At 34.1% G+C, this 15,897-nt stretch overlaps 1 protein-coding gene across 1 annotated transcript in view; it reads right to left on the bottom strand.

Moving 5' to 3' along the window:
- Positions 1 to 288: 288 nt before the first annotated feature.
- CDH9 (cadherin 9) overlaps positions 289 to 15,897 on the bottom strand; it is a 137,158-nt gene continuing 121,549 nt past the window's right edge. The window contains exons 8-12 of the mRNA XM_030306961.1: positions 11,717 to 11,853; positions 11,146 to 11,267; positions 6,682 to 6,799; positions 6,331 to 6,582; positions 289 to 1,157 (exon numbers count right to left, since the gene is read on the bottom strand). Of these exons, the coding sequence (XP_030162821.1) occupies positions 670 to 1,157; positions 6,331 to 6,582; positions 6,682 to 6,799; positions 11,146 to 11,267; positions 11,717 to 11,853 (1,117 nt within the window). The 3' untranslated portion in view covers positions 289 to 669. The remainder of the gene's footprint in view (positions 1,158 to 6,330; positions 6,583 to 6,681; positions 6,800 to 11,145; positions 11,268 to 11,716; positions 11,854 to 15,897) is intronic.

Here is a 15,897-nt window from a genome sequence, read left to right as displayed (position 1 = left end):
TCTAGTTCCAAATCACATGCAGTAACTTAGCTGTTTTTTCCCTGAGTAAATTGTGTTTTGTCTATAAAGATGTAAAAAATTTCTGTTATCAGTGAGATCAGAACTGCTTCTAGGAAGTAAATAAAATGATATTTATTTTTATAAATACTAGTTTATTTCATAAAAATACAAAAATATAAATATACATTTATAAAAATATGAATGAATTAACACAAAGACATTCTTCAACTAAATAAATATGGCAGTAATAGTCATTCCTATTTCTTTAGGGATATATTTTCATATTAATTTACAAAGCAGTTGCACAATGTTTAATAGTAAAGGTGACTATAAGTCAGTTAAGAAAACATTTATAAAGTCTTTATATTTAAGGAAAGGCACAAAAAGCCTTTTATGTAATTTGTATTGATTATTGATGTGATATACTTTCGTTCAGAGATTGCTAGGCAAAGAGAGTGAACTGGTTATTATTACTTTTTTTAAAATCTATATCATTCATATTCATTCACAGAAACTTACTGATTAAGCAAACCCTTACTAAGACAACACCTACGTATTGTTTGTAATTTCAATTTTTAAAAAATTTCCTCCAAGGAAGAGAATGCAGGCCACTCAATCTAGTAACAAGAAGCGTACTTCCACTAACATGGATCAAGTCATACGATACTCTTAATCTCGGTCACTGTCATCACCCCCATACATATCAGCAAGCTTTTTAAAACGAGGTCCCCAGTCGCTGAGGTAATCATAATCTTGGTTACAATCGGCTGTGAGAGACTCCAAAGAACTGAGTGAATCGGCTATGGAATCATTGCCTTCGTAGGCGTATGTTGCCAGTGAATCATAAGGTGGTGCACTTGGGTCTGAGTCATTTTCTTTCAATCTTCGATGGATAAAATCTTGTACATCAATATTTTCCCACAGAGGCACAGTCCTCCTTATCTGAAAAATAGTTTCAGGCATTACATCTCTTCTAAGTTTACTGTCTTCTCTTGCTTCTGGATTCCTTAAGGTGCCAATGTCAAAAGCTTGGGTATCTTCTTCCCCACCACCTTCATCATTATAGGTCACAATGTTGTCACGGACATCGTCTTTTGAAATTATCAGAGGTTCCTTTTTTCTCTGCCTCTTCAGTGCAGCAAACAGCACAACTAAAACTATTAATAATAACAACAACAATAACAACAACAAAGAGAAAATAGTGAAAGTCCATGATTCAGGTTTAAATTAAATATAGCACCCTTTGGAAGAACAACAACAACAACAAAGAGAAAATAGTGAGATTCCATGGTTCAGGTTTAAATTAAATATAGCACATTTTGGAAAGGGAAGTTTGTGTGGTATGAGAGATGCTAAGATTTGTTTGGATAAAAAGTGACTATCCTACACAAATACACAGTGCCTTGGGCTAATGAGTAAATGTCCTGTATTGATAAAAGAGCAGATATTACAGTCCATTTATTTACTTTCAAGAGTCACTCTCCTGTAGAGCTCTGGCATTGAAAAATCCTTATTCAGTTATGGCTAATTCATTTAGCCAGCTGTTAATTATGTGATATCTCATTCCTTCCAACAGCAAACTTGCTTAAAAATACTAAAATTCTAAAGCTACACTCATTATTAGCCCAAGATAAATTGAGCAATAATTTAATAGTTTCTTAATGACTCAATATATGCAAAACATCACTCATATACATGCATATATACATAAAAGTGCAATATATGTGTGTATATAATATATACAAAAATATATATGTGCTACTGATCTAATCCTTCTAATAGCTCTTATCTATTTATTTTATAAATTTTTTTTTTCAACGTTTATTTATTTTTTTTGGGACAGAGAGAGACAGAGCATGAACAGGGGAGGGGCAGAGAGAGAGGGAGACACAGAATCGGAAACAGGCTCCAGGCTCCGAGCCATCAGCCCAGAGCCTGACGCGGGGCTCGAACTCACGGACCGCGAGATCGTGACCTGGCTGAAGTCGGACGCTTAACCAACTGCGCCACCCAGGCGCCCCAGCTCTTATCTATTTAAATTCCTTTTCGGACCTGGTTTTGAAAGCCTACCTAAAATCTGAGCCATCACTCTATAAGCTCTGATATGGAATTCAAATTCTTATCTTTAACCTGTACTCATCTTACAAGATAGTTCAGATTAAAGATAGTTCAGACTAATTATCTTGTTATTGAGGATTTCCTTGACTTATAGAAGTACATTGGAACTTTCTGGCTGACCTGTTATTTGTAATCCCTCTATTTGCTGTATCGTTTTATTTTTTATATACTTGTGTTATCAAATTAATTGTGAACTCCCCACATGAAATATACTTTCTTATTTTTGTTATGTTACTAAAATGTAACATATGCATATATGTGACAATGAATGTCTGTATGCAAAATAAATACATTTTGCAATTTACAAATACATTTAAAAGTAAGAAAAAATACATAATTTCCAAAATATAAATTTTTCATTGAAAATGGAACAAGTTCCTAATTTTGTATATAAGAAAAGTTAAAAATTAAATAAAGATAAACTTTCCCAAAACACACTTAGACATTGCATGAGAGAAATAAAAAACAGCTTTTCCTTAATTTAGGCAGCTAAATGTTTTGCTAATACTATTTAGGTTTTATTAAAAAACAAGAACATGTTGGCTCAAAAATCTATCATTTCTTTTCTTGATTTTTGTATTGAAATCACACAAAGCAAGCTCATTTACATTGAAACCACACTTCACCATGGCCCTTGAGTTTCTTGTAACTCCATTAAAGTCTGCCCAATGCTATTGTCATATCAGCCAAAACACTTTCCTTAGCTCCTAATAATTGGTAGAAAGAATAAAAAAAAAATCATTAGTAACATCTTCAGTTAACCTCCATAGAATAGGCTCCGGGTGCTGAGCTATATTCAGAATCATCTTAGAGACAATAAAACAAAAAACTATTCAATAAAAATGAGACATATCTCTATTTCCCCTATTAAAGGATGAACATAAGTTAATTAACTCAGCATAGATCTGATATCCACCAATCTAGTGAATCATGAAGTAGAAAAAAGGTTTTTTTTTTTATAAATTTAATATTGAATTAATTTATAAATTCTCTACTTTCCTCAAAATTTTTATAAACTCCGACTATAAAATAAGAACAACATAGTCAAATTATATTAAGGGTTCTTAGCTAATATAATATTTATTAACTCCCACAAATGGACCTTGGAACCTGTTCTGTTTTTTCTCCTTTGTTGGGTCACAATTACCTGCTTCATCTCCCTAGACTGAGGTTATGTGAATGGAATTTAGAAAGGTAAAGATAATGAATAGAAAAATGTATGTCATTATTTTTATTAATCTATTACTGGAATTTAGTATTTCTATTATGAATATCAGAATATACAAGTACTGTAGTGATAGTAACAGTATGTGTGACTATTAAACCAACAGAAATCATAGATAATTTTATATTGCATTTTAGTTATGATATATCTTTAATCATTAGACTTGCACTAGAATAAGGCACATATGACAATAATTAAACACATTTTGCTTTTGTTCTTATTTAATTTGGATAAACATATTTCCTTTTTTATATATCCTATTATTATTAATTTATTATTCTAAATAGTTCCCATAGTTTGATTCCCAAGGTGTCTAAGGAACTAAAACAGTTAAAAAGTCCTGCATCAGGTTTTAATCCTCGACTGTGCCTTGTAACATAGACAAACTCTAAGAACTATATTTCTTCAAACTGTAAAGGTAGGTCTGAGATATTATTGTCCATGCTATATCACTGTCTTGCAAAGAGGCAACTCTTCTAACTATAGAAATTTAGTAACTGTGTGCAAACAACAGGTGTTGGTGAAGATGTGGAGAAAAAGGAACTCTCTTGCACTGTTGGTGGTAATGCAATCTGGTGCAGCCACTCTGGAAAACAGCATGGAGGTTTCTCAAAAAGTTTAAAATAAAAGTACCCTATGATTCAGCCATTGCACTACCAGATATTTACCCAAAGAATACAAATATACTAATTCATTACCTACAATAGCCAAATCATGGAAATAGCCCAAGTGTACATCCACAGATGAATGGATAAATGGATAAAGAAGATAAATATATATATATACATACATACATATATATACACATACATATGTATGTATATATATGTATGTATGTATATATATGTATGTATGTATATATATACATATGTATGTGTGTATACATATGTATGTATGTGTGTGGAGAAATATATATACACATACATATGTATATACATATATATATATATACACATACATTGTGTACACATATATGTGTATATATATGTATGTGTATATATATGTATGTGTATATATATATATATATCTCCACACACACAATGAATATTACTCAGACATAAAAAAGAATGAAATCTTGCCATTTGCAACAATGTGGACAGAGCTAAAAAGTATTATGCTAAGTGAAATAAGTCAGAGAAAGACAAATTCACTCATATGTGGAATCAACATGGGAAAAAAGAGAGAGGCATAAAACAGACTGTTAACTATAGGGAACAACCTGAGGGTTACTGGAGGGGAACTGTTTGTGTGGGGGGGGGGATGGGTTAAATGGGTGATGGGGATTAAGGAGTGCACTTGTGATGAGCACAGTGTGTTGTATGGAAGTGTTGATATTGTACACCTGAAATTAAAACTACATTGTACATTAACTAAATGGAATTCAAACAAAAACTTTTTAAAAAGATGAAATCACAGCAAAAATGTTTTAGGAACTTTGATAATGAAACCTTCTGAATTAGAAACAATTTTAACTAAAATAATAGAAAATCCCTCCATCTTTATGCAATCGGTTGGGAAGGTGGAAAACAAGAAATGTGTGCCTTCTATATTGTATAGGGCAGGAAGGTGGCCGAGTTCTCAAAATAAAGAAACAGCCTTGTAGGATTTCTGCTTAGAAAAAACTGTTAAACAATTTAGTGTCATAAGACATAGTATGTAAGCTTATTAGGGGGCGCTTTTGTTTCCTCATGTATGCATGTGTGTCTTTGTGTGTGTATTATCTTAATATAGAAATTTAAAAGTCAAATTTAAAATATGCATATTTCCATGTTGTCCTAAATTAGGAAAGTAGAGCTATGTGACCAAATAAAACAACATAATATCAGTAGCACTTAGCTGAAAGGTAAGCCAAAATTGATACTTCGTGGGGATACAAAAATATTTTACAGAAGAGCTGAACTTTCTAGCAGCAGTTCTGAGATGTGGACTGGTGTTGGTAGTATGTATGTTCTAAAGCACCCTGAAAAAATGTTTTTCTAAATAGTTGGATCATTTGAACTGAGACAAATGTTTTCCCCTCACTTTTATCAATCCCCCACTGAAGTCGCATAAGGATATCTGGCCAGAGGGATTTCATCCAGATTGCTTGAAAGGGTTTGTGGTGAAAAGGAGCCAGCACATATGAGCATTGGAACATAAATTTGGCTGGCTCTCATGCCCTAAGCATAAGCATTTTGGATGAATATTTGATGGAGACAATTTTGGGGGGAATGTTTTACAGTGGAACAACTGTTTAATTGAATTAAATTGTTGTCCTGTTAGGGCATGCTCAAATCAAACATTTGCTATAGCAAGCATGACTTTATTTGGAAAATACTGCAGGACTACGTAGACCACAATGCCATACTGATATTTTTAAAAATGAACTTAAACCTTTAATTTGCACCTATGTTCAAATTGTATCAATAAAATGCTCATCTTATATTGACAATTTAAATGCATTTGCCAACTAGGTGTCTAATATACATAACTTGGTATTCGTTAGCTATATTATTTGTAAAGGTAGTCTTTGACTTTGAGAATAATGGTTTAGAAGGAGAATTCTGAAATAGACTAATATATTGAACGCTATTTAAAACACTTTCTAAATGACTGAATTTTTGTAAGTTACTTAGTCTTCCCTGAGAAGAACCAGAGTATCCATCTTATGGAGTTGATACAAAAAGTAAATCAGTTGTAAAAGTAAATGTCCTGAGAACAGTGACCATGATTAGCTAGTACTAAACAGTATAATACAAAATAGATTTTAAAATGTGTGTGTATACATGCATATGGCATGAGCTGTTAGCTCTGTTTTTCATCTCTAGAAAGCTAGTCCTATCCTCAGAGACAACTAGATTTTTTTTCAAGTCGAAAGAACAATTTCAATAAAGAGTTAAAAATGTCAATCTTTCACTCTAGAGAAGTGTGCTTCTCAGTAGCCCCATCACTGAACAGTGCAGGAGAGACTTATTTAAGTCAAATGAACATTCAGAGGCAGAGCTTACCAAGGAGTATGATGATGCAGAGAAGGATGGCGATCAGAGCCCCTGTGCTGAGACCCGCCGAGAGGACCAAGGCCTCTGCATTGCAGGACTGCATGTTTCCTTGACTATCACAAGCGCACACACGGATAGTGAGTGTGCCGGTGCTGCTTTGAATTGGATAATCATTGTCAAATATTAAAATCGGTAGTAGATACGTGCTCATTTTGTTGCGGCTATACCCATCTTTTCGAGTCATGATTCCTGCTGTATTATCTAAAAAAAAAAAAAAAAAAAGTGGGGGAAACAATTCAGTCCAGTCTTTAATTTTAGAACATAAGGCCTTATAATTTTACTTTTAAAAATATTCTGTACCTTTATTATCTACAATGGTGAAGTTCGGATTGAGAGGAAATTCTGGCACTGGTTCAAAGAAAAATTTGTGGCCTCGGGGAGGATCATCTCTGTCCATGACACTGACAGTCTGAATCAGCTGAAACCAAGTCAATAAGTGAAATAAAGCACAACAAAAAGCAACGCGTGTTGTTTTTATAGGACATTTTAAATCAGTGTTTGGGTTTTAAAAATATCACTGACATTACAGAAATAAAAAGAGCCCATTTTCAGAAATTATGCCAAGGCTTTTTATGGTTCTGTATAATATAACAATTAGTTAAGGATAAAAAAATGTCCATCAAGTATTACCGTGCAAGGTATCTCTATGAATTATTGTCCGATTCCCAGCCGCTGCAATATCCAACCTTAAAGAAAAATTCAATCACTCCAACATCTCCTCTTTTAACATTGTTAGAATGTCCCAGTGTGTTTTAATAATAATTGGTTACCAATCTGTTGCCTCCACTAAATAACGATTGTCTCAAAGGCAGAGAACATAACAGATGCACTTTTCAAAAACAAAAGTGCTTAGCACAGCCACTCTTACAGATCAAGGACACTATGAATATAGTTTTGAAACAATGAGTAATATGCCACATGATACCAGAAAGCAAAAGATTTTAAAGCTAGGGGGCACCATAACTACAATCACATTGCATAGTTTATTCAACTTATTTGTTTTTCTTTTAGTGGTATTCGCAAAGCTTAGAAAGAGATACAAATAAATGCTTTTAAGGTTTCATAAAATCAGTGTTGACGTTGAGAAATTATGACACCTCTTAGCTGTGCTTGCTGTAAGTTACAGATGTGCCCTCGTGTGAAGACGAAGCTGCAAATTACAGGTCACACAAAAAATTCTATTGAACATTTTACAGTGGAAAAAGCACCAAGCTACATATCGGGTGCCTGTTTTCCTAGTCCTGGGTCTGCCATCTGTGTGGCTTGAAATCATAGCCACTTAATTACTCTTACTTTCAAATTTCTTTTCCACAAAAACAGTTGCGCCACTCACTTAGAAGCATAGTAGTCCGACTTCTGTGATGAACAACTGTTGGAATTTTATAGTAGTTTGGCATATCCACAGTTTTTGTTACTGTGAACCTTCTGTAGCCATACTAACCTGATAACTCACTAGTCAATGTGTTTTCCTCTTTTAATACTAACTAGGATTTCATTCATTTTATTGACAGAGTGGCATGTAACCTTACAATTCTTTATATAATTCTTCGTGTATGTGTACAATTATTAAGAGAATTTAATGCACATTTTCTCCTTAGAAGATTGGGTCATGACATAGAAAAAAATACTTTTAAGACTTCAGCACTTTTGCTTAACCTCCTGTTCCATATTGGCAATGGTATATCCAATATTTAGCAATATTTTATTTTATTTTATTTTATTTTATTTTATTTTATTTTATTTTATTTATTTTTTAACGTTTATTTATTGTTGAGAGACAGAGACAGAGCATGAGCATGGGAGGGGCAAACAGAGGAGGAAACACAGAATCCAAAGCAGGCTCCAGGCTCTGAGCTGTCAGCACAGAGCCCAACGTGGGACTTGAACCCACAAACCACGAGACCATGACCTGAGTTGAAGTTGGCGCTTAACGGACTGAGCCACCCAGGCGCCCCATGATATTTAGCAATATTTTAAATCATAAACAATGTAGGTCCTCTGGTTACACGGCAGAGTTCTTGAAGTGATTAGATCAGCCATTGTTTAAGCATATTTTAACAGAGAATACATATCCATAGCTTAAAATACATTTTTAACCTTGTTACTTTTAACAAGCAAATTGTTATGTGTCAAGTATAGAAACAACGACAGAAATTTTAATACTAATAGTATCTATTAAAATAATTTTTAGTTCAGATCAATTATTTTTATCAAATATTAATTTGTAATACATATCAATTACTCACATGAAAAGCATATTAATAGACAAATGAGTAAAGAATATCTATACACTGTTGTCAATTGACTTCTTTCTCTACAAGACATATGTTCAAATCCTAATTTCCAGTACCTGTGAATGTGATCTTATTTGGAAACAGGCTCTTGTAGATGCAATCAAGTTAAGATGAAACCATGGTGGATTAGTGTGGATCCTAATCCAATGACTGGATTTTTCCCATAAGAAGAGGGAAATAAGGATACAGATAGAATGTCACGGGACAGTGTATGCAGAGATTGGAGTAATTCTTATAAACCAAGGGATGCCAATGGTTTCTGGCACTCACAGGGACTAGGAAATGGCAAGAAAGAGTCTACTCCTAGAGTTTCTAGAGAGGGGATGGCCTGCTGACACGTTGGTTCCAGACTTTATTCTCCAGAACTGTGTGAGAGCGGATTTCTGTTTTAAGCTTTCTAGTTTGTGGTAATCTCTCATGGTAGCCTTAGGAAACTAATACAGCTGTGAAAATGGCCACACATTTATGAAAAATGTTCAGCCCAAATAATTTTGGGAGGATCTGTGTTAAAATTATTATGAGATACTATTTTTCGGTAGACATTTTAAAATCTAGTGTTGCCCAATAAATAGGCAGTCATCCACTAGATATATGACATATTTAGGCAACTATTTGGAGGCATTGATGAACATTTACATATCAAATTTATTCCTACTTTGAAGGTTGTATCAAAGGAAAAGAATACCAGGTAGTATATAAATATAAATGTACTGTAATGCTCATTATAGTGCTGTCTGCTGAGTAATATTTTGTTTGTAAACCAAATTTCCATTTTAAGTGGGTAGTTGAATAAACTAATGAATGTATAGCTATGCTGTAAAAATTCAGCATCGTTTTAAAAATAATCATTTGCTAAACTGAGTGTATGTCCATTACATGTTGCAAAGTGAAAAAAGAAAAACAATTTTTAATCCAGATAACTATGTAATGATGCTTTTTTGGCAAGTAAGAATAAGAATAATAATACCCCAATTCTATCTTTTGTGTATGCAAGTGGAATATGGTACATATCTCTGTCTTAGTCTACCTGCTTGGGCTGCCGTAAAAATTATGCAGCCTGGATGGCTTCAATGGCAGAAATTTATTTTTCTCACAGTTCTGGAGACTGGAAGTCTGAGATCAAGGTCTGTGAGAGCTTTCCTTTGGGCTTGCAGACAGCTGCCTTCTTGCTACGTCCTTACAATGCCTTCCCTTTAAGTGTATGCATCAAAAGAGAGAGAGGGAGAGTGATCTATCTGTTGTCTCTTCCTTAAAGGACACTAATCCTTTCAGATCATAGCCCTAACCTTATGATCTCCTTTAACTTTATTTGCTTCCTTAAAAGCTCTATATCCATACTGGGGGTTAGGGTTTCAAATGAACATTTGGTCCATTGCAATCTCTATTGGAATAAAAAGAAGACTGTATTTCACTTTTATTTTCTGTGTTTAAAAAAACACGATGGAGGGGGTGCCTGGGTGTCTAAGTTGGTTGGGCGTCTGATTTCTGCTCAGGTCATGATCTCATAGATCATGAGTTCGAGCCCCAAGTTGGGCTCTGTGCTTACAGCTCAGAGCCTGGAGCCTGCTTCAGATTCTGTGTCTCCCTCTCTCTCTGCCCCTCCCCTGCTCACACTCTGTCTGTCTCTCTCCTTCAAAAATAAATAAATATTAAAAAAATAAATAAAATAAAATAAAATAAAAAACATGATGAAATTATATATGATTCTTAACACCCACCCACTTTTTCCTTAAAAAATCTTAATAACTTGTTAAAATTTCCTTCAATGAAATTTGTGCAGTTACTATCATTTGTAAAATACTATATTAGTGTCAAAAATGAACATATTCTGCAGTTGCTTAAAGTTACTTTAGAGATATCTTATATATGAGGGGACTTTGCAAGAGGACTTTGTAACTTTTGTACAAACAATCTCTTTTTATCTCAAGAAGATTAAAGTTGAAAAATCACCAAGTATAATTATCAACCAAAATGTCTTGCCTGAGAGATTAAAAGAGGAAAATGTAATGAACAAGGTAATTATTTTGATTCCTTTATACTAACACAGAAGAATTTCATGTTCATACTTCATGTGTTATTTAGTAATGTATTTCCATTCTATTCTTGAATATAACTCAGTTTCAGCATAATTATGAATCCAGGTAGAAACTATTTCTTATAGATAGATAGATAGATAGATAGATAGATAGATAGAACTATATGTATAGATATTTATTATATACCAGTATATAAATTAAAGCATATATTACAACTTTTTCTATTATATCATGGGTTCCATAATAGAAACCACTTCAAAAGTTACCTTTTTAGATCACTGTGAATGTTCTGGTGAGGGGAGATAAACAGGTGACAAAGAGGAATGGCAATAATTTGCATAAAAAAAAAAGATTTGTTCAAGTGAATGAATATAATGGTACCTGCCTTTGGAAATAGGAAAAAACAAATTTAAGTTTATAATGGTTTTATTTACCTGCCCAGGCTTTGCATTTTCACAAACAAATGTTTCATAGTACATGGCAAATTCCGGAGCATGGTCATTTATATCTAGAATTCTGATGAAGACAGGGATGTGGCTACTTTGTTTTGAGTTATCTGCAACAAGAACATGTGTAAGACTTCAGTCTCATTTACAGAGAAGCGGTGACACCACTCTCCCCATTGGTAACTTAGCAACAGATCATTTATGTGGTATTCACTTTCTCAATTGGATTGCTGATGAATATCTCAGCTTGCTTACAGGGTCCAGATGGAAAGCATGATTAAAAAGAGGAGAATATGATTGAGAATGAAGTATTATTATTTGTAAGGCATAATTTTCTTAGATTACTTATTTTTATGAGGTTAGATTATATTTCCATCCTACAGTAAGCTATAAGAGAAAATTAAATTTAAAAAGTGGATATTTGATAATCATTAAATAATATAATATCCAACACACGCTCAGGCTGCTAACGATAAAATGATTTCACTCAAGAAATAGAGTCTACTTATTGCTGTTATTTTACCACTTTGGTGTTCAGATGGACGTATTTCCCACTCACTTATTTCTGTGGCTGTAATGGTGATGTTGTGCCAAGGAGATGATTCCCGGTCCAGGGGCTTCAAAGTGAAAATAGAGCCATTTTCGGAGTGAATACTAAAAATCCGGTCCATATCAGTATGCCGATCAATGGCGTATCTGCCAGAAAAGAGATTCATGAATCTAGGCATTATTTTAAGATTATTAGTTCATCTACTATTTCTTAAAAGTTATAGGCAATTCAAACAATGTTCTCATAAAGTCATGACAGTAAAATGCTGATAACTTTCTTGAATTTTTATTTAATGTAACTGTCACTTAGACGATTTGATATGTTTGGCCTTTTCCATCATTACTATTCTACGATTGTGTGACTTTAGAGTTATTATTTATACTCAGGAATACTTGCAGCAGCCTTTGAGTGAGTTTTTAATTGTCACTTGATTTACTTACCCTATCATAGACCTATTGCAGTGCTTGAGACATATTAAGTAGTCATATTAAATTTGATGGAGTCAGTTGCGTAGATAAATTGAAATTATGTTAAAAAGAAACATAAGAACTTGTCCACAGAGTCCTTATGGCTATAAGTGAATAGAGAAACTGTTGTAAAATACTTTGCTCTTGAATGGCTCTCTTTTAGGGAACATATCAGCTGAATCAAAGGTCATCCTCCAATCTATTCCTCTGACCTATTCCAGATAAAAATGAAATGACATATTACATAGAGTTCCATGACTCTTTCTCATCAGGGTTGGATATGGACACTCTATGATTGGCAAAATAATGCCTCCTCATGTCCCCCAAAGGATGCCTACTTCTTAATCCCTGAAACCTATGGATATGTTACTTTACATGGTAAAAGTAACTTTGTAAATGTGATTAAGGTTAAAGTCATTGAGAAGGAAGACTATTCTTAATTATCTAGATAGGCCTAAATGAATCATGCAAACCATTTAAAGTGGATGAAGAAGGCAGAGATGTGCTCTAGAGAAATGAGACAGGAGGAAAAAAAAAAGGAGATTTAAAGTATGGAAAGGAATTGATCTCTTATTGCTGGCTTTGAGGATTGCAGGAAGGGGTAGCATGCCAAAGGATGCAAGCCACCTCTAGAAACTCAGAATGAACCTTCAGCTGAAAGACAGCAAGAAATTAAGAATTACAGTCCTGCAACTGCAAGGAACTGAAATCTACTAATAACCTAAATGAGGAAGGAAATGATTGCTCTCCTGCCGTGTCCAGACAGGAATATGGCCCTGTCCACAGTAACATCTTTAGCCCAGTGAGATTCATCCCAGATCTCGAACCCATAAAACTTTAAGATAATAAATTTAAGTTACTTTAGGCACTAAGTTTATGGTAATTTGTTATGGCAGCAATAGAAGGCTGTGATGTAATCATAAGAAAGATCTTTTAAAAGGCTAGCTTATAATAAAATACCTTAGGTCAGGCCATGTTAGGCTGTACTAACACATCTCTGAGATTTCTGCTGCTGAGTATCTAATGAAGCCATATAGGAAAATAAGTGTTTCTCAAACATTAACGTTCATATGAATTACATTGGGATTTATTTATTTATTTATTTATTTATTTATTTATTTATTTATTATTTTTTTTTTAATTCTTTTTTCAACGTTTATTTATTTATTTTTGGGACAGAGAGAGACAGAGCATGAACGGGGGAGGGGCAGAGAGAGAGGGAGACACAGAATCGGAAACAGGCTCCAGGCTCTGAGCCATCAGCCCAGAGCCTGAGGCGGGGCTCGAACTCACGGACCGCGAGATCGTGACCTGGCTGAAGTCGGACGCTTAACCGACTGCGCCACCCAGGCGCCCCTATTTTTAATTATTTAAAAAATTTGTTTTTAACGTTTATTCATTTTTGAGAGACAGAGAGTGACAGAGCATGAGTGGGGGAGGAGCAGAGAGAGAGAGGGAGACACAGGATCTGAAGCAGGCTCCAGGCTCTGAGCTGTCAGCACACAGCCCAGCACAGGGCTTGAACCCATGAACCAGGAAATCATGACCTGAACCAAAGTCGGATGCTTAACTGACTGAGCCACCCAGGCACCCCTACATTGGGATCTTTTTAAAAACGGATTCTGATTCAGTAGGTCAGGTGTTGGAGCTGGGATTTTGTATTTCTAACAAACATCTTAGGTCAATCCCATGTTATAAGACTTTAGACAAGACTTAATATAGTAAAGCTATATACCATGGGATAAACTGTTCAGAATAAAGATGGCAAAAGGAAGAAAATGACAGACAACAAAGAAACTAATCAACATCTGGTGTAGTTCTCATTTTTCTAAATATCTTATTAAAGTCACTTAACAAATGAACTCCTTTTGATCTGGTGAATTTGGAAATTACAGCTCCCATTATAAATCTGTAATATATTCACTATCAAACATTGACTTTCATAAACATAAGTAATAGAAATTGAGCAGCCAGTGTTCCTTTTTTTTTTTTTTTTTTTTTTTTGCTTCCAAGATTTTATTTAAATTCAAATTAGTTAGCATATAGTGTAATATTGGTTTCAGGAGTAGAATTTAGTGATTCATCAATTACATACAACATCCAGTGCTCATCTCAACAAGTGCCCTCCTTAATTCTCATTGCCCATTTAGCCCAAATCCTCCTGCCTACCTCCCCTCCAGCAACCCCCAGTTTGTTCTCTACAGTTAAGTAGTTAAGAGTCTCTTATGGTTTGCCACCCACACTGCTTTTATCTTATTGTTCTAAACATTGTGAAACATTTGTAATTTAAAAAATATTTGATGAAAATACATTTAGGTTTTCTATGATTTTTTTGTTTGTTTGCTTTGGTTGTTTTAAAAAAGAGCCTGTGATTTAGTCTATGGCTATAAGACCTATATTGAACTTAAAGGATCCATTAGTAAACTCAGATTTCCAAAATAATTATAATAATTTAACATCATGGGCCTTGCCTAATTTATTTTATGCTAAATTTTATAAAATGATTGTCTCAACTGACAGATACTATTTCAAAGTAAGTATTTGAGCATGTGGGAAAAAAAAATATGTATGTACTGGATTTCATCTCAAAGGTGGAATAGCTAAAAACTTTGCATGGTTGGTTTTAGATTCTTGTCTGTACCTTAGTCTCAAAATATAAAACCAGTCCAGTCACCTTCTTGCCCTTTGGAAGAGTTGTGCAACGGGCAGTAGAGCTACATGGAAATGGTAGTATCTTCTCACTTTTTCAATAATCATAATGGTAATTTTTCTACATGGTGTTATGAAAATAATTTGGGAGATTTGAAAAAAAACCTTATATAATATATGGTCACTGCCTAATACTAGTGATACTTTTGATGTGGGAACTCCTAAACAGATCACTAGAACCAAGATATAAAAATCAATATATAAAATACATAATGGCATATGCATATATCTCCTAGGAACAAAAGTTCTATCAGATTTTAACCAACAATTCAATGTCAGACAAGGATCTGAGATGACTCTTATTTTTCAAATAACTATTAATGTACTAAAATTGAGGACAACAGTCATATTAAATTTTCTCTTTTTAATCTCTATTGCTTAATACATGCCTAAAAAAAAATACAGTGTTTTCTATCTCTAGAGGTCAAGTCTCCTATATTTTAGTTCCTAACATGGACTAGGATAGTCATTAGAACATTTTTTAAAATGTTCTATTTTACTTAAATAGTTACACCAAATTCTGCTCATGAATAAAACAAACCTAAAATGAACACAAAGAAAGCACAGTAAAAGAACATAACTCAACCACATCTATGTATTGAATGGAATTCAATTTATAATATTTGCCTGAATATATATGTATTTTTTCATTGTTGGAAAAGTCAATAGCAACCATTATCTGCTTATGGCTAAATAGACATTGGATTTCTTCTTACTGTTTGAACTGCAGATCAAAATTAAAAAAAAAATCCTTTTGGGGCGCCTGGGTGGCGCAGTCGGTTAAGCGTCCGACTTCAGCCAGGTCACGATCTCGCGGTCCGTGAGTTCGAGCCCCGCATCAGGCTCTGGGATGATGGCTCGGAGCCTGGAGCCTGTTTCCGATTCTGTGTCTCCCTCTCTCTCTGCCCCTCCCCCGTTCATGCTCTGTCTCTCTCTGTCCCAAAAATAAATAAACGTTGAAAAAAAAAATCCTTTATGTTTATTATTACTTGCCCCAGAGATTAGCATGGGTGT

The sequence above is a fragment of the Lynx canadensis genome, chromosome A1 (assembly GCF_007474595.2).
Source record: "Lynx canadensis isolate LIC74 chromosome A1, mLynCan4.pri.v2, whole genome shotgun sequence".
NCBI lineage: Eukaryota > Metazoa > Chordata > Mammalia > Carnivora > Felidae > Lynx > Lynx canadensis.
This window is presented reverse-complemented; position numbering and strand designations above follow the sequence as displayed.